We start from the raw sequence: 9328 nt of genomic DNA, 5'->3' as shown, positions 1-9328 counted from the left end.
GTCCTAGGTGGTATTCCAGGCTTTGGTCTCTGGTCTATTACCATTGCTCCAAGGTACTTATGGACTGTTTCCATTTTTTCGCCATTGACCCTAATGTTAGTGCTGACGCCGTTTGCGTTGTCGGTCATCGGTCATTCTCGGCAAAATAATAAAGGTAACTAATCACTGCAATAACTTGACTTTTTTTCTAGAGTTATTCCCCATTGGCCCACTTTTAACGCGCGTGCGCAAGATCACGTTGCCTCTTTCCTGTCCACTGGTTTCGCTTCTTACATGTGCGCGACCTTCATAAGTTCATTCTGTGGAAGGACTACCTTTTTGTATGTATTGTTTGAAGTAACTGCATTACGCTTTATGTCATCTCTGATCGTATGATCAGCTGGGAACTGGATGATATCTAGAATACCCAGAGCTTGCCATACTTTCATATTACGACTTAATTCACATACAGATACTTGCTTTCTTAGTTGTCAATGCCGCAAGAAAATATTTGATTTATTTTCTTTAGTGTTATCACTGAAAATGTACGAGAAGCTTATCGGGAAGGCACCATAAAGCAGCAAATATAAGAATGGATGGTATGGGCAAGAGATCTTGCTCTCCTGTGTTTCTTGACCTCACATTATTCTTAACGCCTTAACTGCTTAACATTAGTGAAATGGGATCAGTGTGACATCAATCTGAATTGCATTCCCAACTTTTTGTATACTTTTAAGCGGTGTAATTGATTTTGCTGAACCAAAGTAAGCAATCCCAAGAGGAAGAAGTCCAAATGAACAATGATGACTGACATCCTGACCTGTAAGCACAGCTTTTAATTGTTTTATCATCAGGAGTGAGATGACAGCGCTTCACTGATGAGCATACTTGTTAGCAGCAGTCAAGGGGTTAAAAGACATAATTATAAGAAGTCATAAAACCAAAAAGACATTTATAACCATGATGCATGAAAAATTTCTACCTCCTCCTGTTCAAGTCCTACTTGACTGTAAATCTCTTATTCTGCTAGTGCTACCTTTCTCTCTCTTAATATAGTGTATTAACTTTTATTATTAACCAAGAGTTCTGAAGAATGAAATGATAATCACGTCATGTAGCAGTTGACACAACTTCAGTTTTACCTTCAAGGCGTGACTGTCACATTGGGTCCATGCACCTTCTTTAACGGCATTTTGTGCAGTGACCTCATTTCAGGTGTTTTGCCCTGTTTTAAATTTCTTTTTATTTGCCCCTTTACGCTCATACACAACTTTGCATACAGCATAATTACACACACAACAAAGTGTGACACTTAGTGACTTCAAAAAGTAAATTTTCAACAAAATGATTTGTTTATGCAAACATGTGATATGACTGTTTTTGTCATGTTGTTTATGTCAGTTCTGAATATCATTTCAGAACAATATGAAGATAATTGGGAATATAAATCTAACAAGTTCATATATGTACACAGCATTGAAGTCTTCATTTCATTTTCTTATTTTCACTAGTTTCACTAGAACATTAAAGAGAATTACATTTCACTATTAATCTAGTTCAATAACTGGAGCACATTTATTTAATCTAATTTGATTTTTTATTATCATGTTCTGGATAAAATAATGGACTTGTTTCATGTTGTGTTAGTTTTTCAGCAATGTGAATACATCAGGAGGATGGTTGGATTCAGTCCTCACGAGTCTATCAGGCTGTCCAAGAGTGAGTACGCAGCTGCTGGAGCTATCAGTGGGTCACTAACGCGCTGTGTTTCTCAACCCTTAGATGTTGTCAAAATCAGATTTCAGGTATGGACGTTGAAGATTTTTCATTTTAAGATTGTTATTAATTCATTGTGACACAAAATGTATTGATAATGGTAATAGTATTCTAATAATTAGAATAAACATAAAAGAAGAAAAGGAAATGAGAAAACAGGGTAATGTATAAAGTATTGATCTAATAAATAAAAAAAGGAACAAAATGCTGCCAAGTGTATTGTAAAGAAGAAAAATGAAACATTTTTATATATTTACATACAGCTGTGAAGACATTGTATTGAAACTGAAAGTTGAAAGTCAGAAAGTTGCCCATGACAGTGCTATGTTATATAGATTCATGTGTGGTTGTTAAAACTTAAGTTAAGTTAATGTCAGGGATTTATTCATTTAATCATTATCACCAAATAAAAAAGAAAGTAAACTAATGTATGTTATGATTTGATATAAATGGTACAGTCAGGCATCAGATATATTTCAAGTATTGTTCTAAATCTAAATCATGTAGTTTGTAACAGTTTGATGCTGAAAATGCTTTTTTTTTCTCAACATTTTTTATTCAGACAAAGGTTTACAGATACAGAATTGATATGTTTTGTGCATTAGAATGTATAGGGTAAGCATATAATTAAGTTTTAAGTACTGACAAATCTATAACAGCAAAACAATATATGTTCAATGGCAAAATTCCAAGGTAGCGTTGTGTAGCTTAATCTTGTATCAAACAGTTATAAAGTGCCCATTTTTCCACAAACTTGTTATATTCCATAGTTATGTTGAAGGCATACTTGTCTACTTCATATGCCTGTTTGAGGTCTTTTTTGAACATTTGTAATGTTGGTTTTTGTTGATTCTACATTTGTAATGTTGGTTTTTGTTGATTCTGCATTTGTATACATAGAATTTAGCTACCAATAAAAGTATTATGAATGGAAAAATTGTTGTGGTGAATATATAAAGAGAAAATCATGTTTGAACTGACTGATGGTGAAATTTATGAAATGATAATCAAGCTCAAAATATCATTTTAACCATAACCACTTAAAACTGAATCACCATTGTGTCTGAGATTATCACATAAACTCTGTTGTGTCCCATTTGATAGCTGTAGATTAAAAAAAAATTGATGTGATAGTTTCAGTTTAAAACAAAAGAGTCAAAAGCATGCCAACAGTCCACTGCCCCAACCCTATCTCTCTCTCTGTCTCCTGCTATACTGGTTTTGCAGTCCCTTTTCCTTCTGTATAATTTTTACCTTCTCAATGATGAATACATGTAAACAGTGGTTAGTTAGTATGCCTTTTGATTTTTCTTTTTGGCTGGTTGCAGCTGCAAGTGGAACCCATTGCTAAGGGGCACAACTCCAAGTACACAAGTGTAGGTCAGGCCATCTTCAGCATTGTGCGGGAGGAGGGATGGCGAGCACTGTGGAAAGGACACATTCCTGCCCAGGTTCTCTCCATCACCCATGGCACCGTTCAGGTAAGATATAGGACAGTGATAGTAAATTTTCATATCTCTCTCTCTCTCTCTCTCTCTCTGTCTCTCACTCTCTCTCTCTCTCACTATCTCTCATCTCTCTCTATCTCTCCTCTTCTCTCTCTCCTCTCTCTCACTCCCTCGTCTCTCCTCTCTCTCTCTCTCTTATCTTATCTCTCAACTCCTCTCCTCACTTACTCTCTCTTCTCTGTATCAGTGAGCCTGTTTTGCCTGTATGGTTTGAATAGGTGTTAAACTCTGCTCTGTTCTGTGGACGGTGTTAGTGTATAGCAATTTTTTACTCTCTCCTTACGAACGGCGAAAGAAGACGACGGGTTTTTAAACAGCGGTTCACACCAATTACCATCATCAAAATATTGAAGAGGAGGCTCTTATACTGAAGAGGTGAAAATGTTGACAAAGATTACCACTCAATGCTTACGACGGAAGCTAAAGGTTGGGGTCATTCAGACACCCACTGGACATCCGAGGGGTCTGTGTAGAGGAGAAGAGAGGACTGGCCGTACTGAGTGAGTTAAGTTTAAGCCACTCAAAGCGCTTTACAGTAACATGTCAGACACATGCCACAGAAGAACACACAGACACATGCACTCTTTCTCTCTCTCTCACATGCACATGCACATATACTGCACACACTTGCACACATATGCATATGCACAGACGAAATACATGTGGATCCACAGGGAGATTGTTTTTGTAAAGCAGTCTTGTTGTTTTGGATGTAATGGAAGTGGCTTTGATGTGTGTGTGTTTTTACATCCTACATGTATGCGTGAGTGTGTGCATACATGGATGGGTGTTTGTAGAAATGTGCTTTCTTGTGTGAAGGTGTCAGAGTGACAGGTGTTTGTGTGTGAAAACAGTTCCTCATAAAAAAAAAATGACCCACACCATTATGGCTGTGACAGTTGGACTTTTGCAAATTGAAAGGTAGATCATTTTGACTTTGGTTTAAATCTCACAGTCAGACTTTAATGAAAATACTTCAGTGTTTCCAGGCTAGTATTAAAAAATGATTTACTAACTGCAGCAGAAGTCTAAATGATCACTACTCCTTTCAAGAGAGCACTCAAAACATATCTTTTCAAACTGTACTTTTTTCACTGAATTTTTTCCATCTGTATATGCTTGCTGTGATTTTTGTTGCTGCATGTGCTTTTTGCGTTGGTGATACCTGGTTCCCTGGTGTTTATTTTTGACAGTGGTGAATGTGGCGTGCTTTGTTTTGCTGTGATTTGCACCTGTGGGATTTGAGACTGTGATGGCGCCTGTGTCAATTTACATATATACATACATGATATCTATGTGTGTGTGTGTGTGTGTGTATGTGTGTATATCATGTATGTATATATACATGTATATATGTGTATATGTATGTGTATGTATGTGTATATGTATGTGTGTGTGTGTATATATATATGTATGTGTATGTGTGTATATATGTGTGTATATGTATATATGTGTGTGTATATATATATATATATCTTTTATCATGTCAGTCTTACATATGCATATTTTAGCTATTGTCATGTTAAACTTTGTAGACTTTGTACATATTTTAAGCCACTTAGTCTTAAATTTCATTATTTTTTTATTGTGAAGCACGGTGAGCCCCATCTGAGATGGGGGCACTCCGCAATATAAGCCTACATTTTTTATTATTATTATTATGTGAACTGATTTTTTAATACACCCTACAGGTCGCAGTGTGTGTGTGTGTGGAATGGTCTTCAGCATGCATCAATTCCCTAATGATCAAGGAATCTTAATGACAGATGAAGGTGATCTACCTTGATGGTATCTGTTATATTCTTTTAATTCAAACGATGTCATCAATACTGGTTTAGATTCTGAATCTTCAGCATATCCAGGTCAGTTCAGGAAATTTGACTATCATAGTACCGTGGTACCATAGGTTTTATTTAGTTCACTTTAGTTTTTGTTGATCTTTTATGAACCTTAAACAGGTCAATGTGTTTTGCAAATTTGATTCATTTGTTTTGGATCAGCCCTTGGCCTGTTGAAACTACCAGAAAGGAGAAATGGCTGTCCGATGAAATATAGTTTTAACTGACTTTTTTTTGTTTTTGTTGTAAATTTCAGTTCTCATCATTTGAAATCTTCACCAAGACTGCGTGGTACTTCTTGCCAGAGAAACTGACCACCTCCAATTGGCGCCCTGTCACGCACACAGTGTGTGGCAGCCTGAGTGGTTGTGTGGCCGTTTTCATTGTCCACCCCATTGACGTGATGCGCACACGGCTTGTTGCTCAGGGAGAGCCCAAGGTCAGTTATTTATATCAGAAAATTATAGTGGTGATATCAGTACTTTTATAATAATTTATAATTATATAGAACTTTCAAACCTCTCGAAACATTTTACAATAACACATTAGTCTGATACAAAGCTCACAAGAACGCCTGTACACAGACACACAGGCACACACACACACACACACACACACACACACACACACACGTGCACTCATGTATACATATGCATTCATGCACACACTCATACATATATGGAAGAAATATATGTGCATCAATAGAATACAGGTGTGGAAAGGAGTTGGGTATGTATAACTTTTTTGATGTATTTGCGGCAAGCTACCTGCTTGGGAGGTGTGAGCTGACATCAGTTTTCCTTATTATTTCAGTTTTCATGGAGCAGTCCAAAAGTATCTGATATGCTAATGATTTCAGATATATACCAGCCTTGGTGATGCCTACCGCAAGATCCTGATGAAAGAAGGGGTGATGGGCTTCTACAAAGGGCTCATTCCATCCCTGATGCAGATAGCACCCCAAAGAGGCCTGCAGTTTGGGTTCTACTCCCTCTTCACCGGCTTGTGGAACAAGACAAAGGGGGTCTGGTTTGACTCAGCACCAGGTGAGAGTCTGTGGCTGTTGTATTTTATTGTATTGTATTACTTTTTATCACAACAGATTTCTGTGTTTGAAATTGGGGCCGTTCTGCAGTGCCACCCTTTATTCTACTTGCAAATGTGTTAGCTTTCCTATCAGAGTGAATTTTTCAACACATTTTTGCCATATACAACCGTTTTGTTGTCTTTATTTAAACATTTTTTTTTTTTTACATATGCTGAGTTCATGGTGTACACAGGACCTTGGTTTATCATCTTGTTCAAATGGCTAGCACTCTGATGACCACCTGTTGACATTTCTGAATTGGTGTAGGATAGTAGAATAGATAATCCATTACCTCATTCTGATCCATGTTTTGATTAAGGGTTTGCTGCTGTTTTTTAAAATGAAAAAAAAAATCCTTCTTTTATAGTGAATATGTCACAAGCGTCACACACCACCGCGCACATTAACAAATCAGTGTTTCTCCAGTCACAAACGATTCTCTGACCTGTTCTACTCTGTTCCCAGGTTACACGGAAAGCTTACTCTGCGGCTCCAGCGCAGGTGTGGCGTCCAAATTCATTGTCTTCCCCTTGGACGTGGCCAAGAAGCGGCTGCAGGTGCAGGGGTTCGAGTCTGCCCGTCAGAAGTTTGGCGTCACACAGCAGTATTCTGGGATGGCATCATGTCTAGTGCAGGTGGCACGGGATCAGGGGCTGAGGGGCCTGTACAAGGGCCTGACACCCGGACTGCTCAAGTCAGCGCTTATGGCTGGCTGCAACTTCAGCGTGTACGAGGAGGTGTGTCACCTGATGGCAGTGCTCAGGGCCAGATGGTGACAGGACTGGGAAATGTCTGCTATCTTTTTTGTGTGTGTGTGTTTGTTTTTGTTTTTTTTGTTTTTTTAACTTGTCTTGATAATTTGTTGTGTGCTGTTGATTTTGTTTCAGATGTGAATACTGGTAACGATAGAAAACCTGGAAATGAAAATGAAAGTGTTAGGTTTTTTGTTTTTGTTTTGTGAATGTTTGCGTGTGTGTGTGTGTGTGTGTTTGCGGTGATTTTGTTTCAGATGTAGATGTCGGTGACGACAGAAAACACAGAAATAAAAATGAAAGCATTTAGGGTTTTTGTACTTATGTGTGTGTGCTTTTGTGATGATTTTGTTTCAGCTGTGGATGCTGGTGATGACACATAAAAATGTAAAGATGAAAATGAAAGCATTTAGGCTTGTATTTTTTGTGTGATTGTGTGTGTGATTATTTTGTTTCAGCTGTGATGCTGGCAACTACAGAAAGCTAAGAAAGGAAAGGAAAGCTTTTTGTTTGTGTGTGTGATGATTTTATTTCAGCTGTGATGTTGGGGACTACAAAAAATCTAGAAATAACCAGCCGCCGTGGTGAAGTGGTTAGCATCGCGGACTGACGGCTGGGAGGATGCGGGTTCGAATCCCAGCAGAGGTGGGTTTTTCGGCCCGTGGCCGGCTCCTACCCAGAGTTGAGTGTGCTGTGGGCTTAAATGGGGAGACTGGGACCACACAGTCGAGTGTCATCCACTTCAAGGATGTGTCTTTGGGTGTGTTGCTCTAATTACTTGACCGACACTGCAAGTGTCTGTGTCTCTCGGGCCCGGTTAATGCCGGGATATCATTATGACAGGAAGTGTAGAGTACAGCCTTGTCACGCAGTCCCAAACCAAAATGGACCTCCATAGCAACATTGTCATCATCATCGTCATCCTCCTCCTCCTTCATCGTCATCAATATAAAAAAAACAAAATAGTCTCAAAGTCTGTGGCCTTTCATGCCCTGCTCTCATGGTGACCTCAGTTTCGATACCCCTCCACTTCCGTGCTTGGGGTGAGTCCTGTCAGTGTCGGCAGATTCATGGGTGGCTGTTGTTTGAGGGACGTGGTGGCGGTCTCCACTCTGGGAGGGAAGCTCACTCAGTCTGGCTCCGCGACTAAGCCATTATTGTCGTTAGTAGGGGGCTTAGTAGGTGGTGTCCTTTAGTATGTTAAAACAGAACAGGCACCACTGAACACCACCGAAGAGACTCAGCAGCAGTGCAGGGTCTCCTCTGGTGTGTGGCCTCCTGGCGACCTAACATCGATGGTTCCCTGTGGACTGCCGACGCTGGAACTGCAACGGACGAACCCGGGTGTGGCCGTGTATTGGGGAATCTAAATGAGCAGCGTGGGAGTAATGCCACTGAAACAGTGCAGATGATGGGGCAGAAAAAAAAAGAAAAAAAAAAGAAATGAAAATGAAGGCATTTACTAGATTTAGAGTTTTTTTGTTTTTGATTTTTGTATATGTGTGATAATTTTGTTTTCAGCTGTGGATGCTAGTGACTAAAGAAACTGTAGAAATGAAAGGAAAGCATTTGTGTGTGTGCATGTGTGTGTGTGTGTGTGTGTGTGTGTGTGTGTGTGTGTCCATTCTCTTCACTATCATAAAAAGGAAAGAAAAGAGAAGAAGTCACAGAATGCCAAAGAATTTATATATGTACCAGATGGATATTACATTGGCATTTATTATTGTTATTGTTTTTTGTTTGTTTTTTTAATTTTTTTTTTACAGTGAATGAAAAAAGAACAGAGTATATTACCCCAGTTGCTCATGATTGTCATGTTTTAACATGTGTGTACAAATTTTAATGTGGAGTGTGTTCAGAATGGTGTTCTGTGTGTTTGATTTAAGGTTTCTGTGCTGGTTTATGTGTATGGGCATCATGTGTGTGTGTGTGTGTGTGTGTGTGCGTGCATGTGTATGTGTGAGAAGGACAGAGAGAGGTTGAGAGAGGAAAATAGCGAGTTTTTCAAAATTTATTTATTTATTCTTTTTTATGCAAAAAGACATTGAACTTCTGATAATTTTGTTTCAGCCAGATTCTGTATAATGTTCACATTGTGATTGCATGCTTTTTTTTTTTTGAGAAAAGAAAACTGTATTGTCTGGATTGTTTTGGTGATACATTTTTGCTTTTATTTTGCAGATTATTTTCAATAATGCCTTGTTTTATTTTTATTAACAGAGATAAATTTGTGATTTGGTTGCAGTGTTTAAAAAGCATAACAAATTCAAGACCGTTTTCAAGTTTTTCCTCAACAATTCTGATTACCGAATAATTCAGTCTTAAGTTTACAAGTACAATTATGATTTTTATATTTGGAAGTAAAATCAGGCAATTCCTCAGAATGTG

The 9328-nt window shown here is 38.4% G+C and overlaps 1 protein-coding gene across 1 annotated transcript; it reads left to right on the top strand.

The window, feature by feature from the left end:
* The first annotated feature begins 221 nt into the window (after nt 1-221).
* LOC143287679 (mitochondrial thiamine pyrophosphate carrier-like) lies at nt 222-8919 on the top strand. The gene is made up of 6 exons (XM_076595862.1): nt 222-320; nt 1627-1784; nt 3084-3236; nt 5358-5540; nt 5961-6147; nt 6654-8919. Exons 2-6 carry the CDS (start codon nt 1656-1658, stop codon nt 6962-6964), a joined length of 963 nt encoding a protein of 320 aa, XP_076451977.1. The 5' UTR covers nt 222-320; nt 1627-1655; the 3' UTR covers nt 6965-8919.
* The last annotated feature ends 409 nt before the right edge of the window (nt 8920-9328 follow it).

The sequence above is a fragment of the Babylonia areolata genome, chromosome 1 (genome assembly GCF_041734735.1).
Source record: "Babylonia areolata isolate BAREFJ2019XMU chromosome 1, ASM4173473v1, whole genome shotgun sequence".
Taxonomy (NCBI): Eukaryota; Metazoa; Mollusca; class Gastropoda; order Neogastropoda; family Buccinidae; genus Babylonia; species Babylonia areolata.
This window is presented reverse-complemented; position numbering and strand designations above follow the sequence as displayed.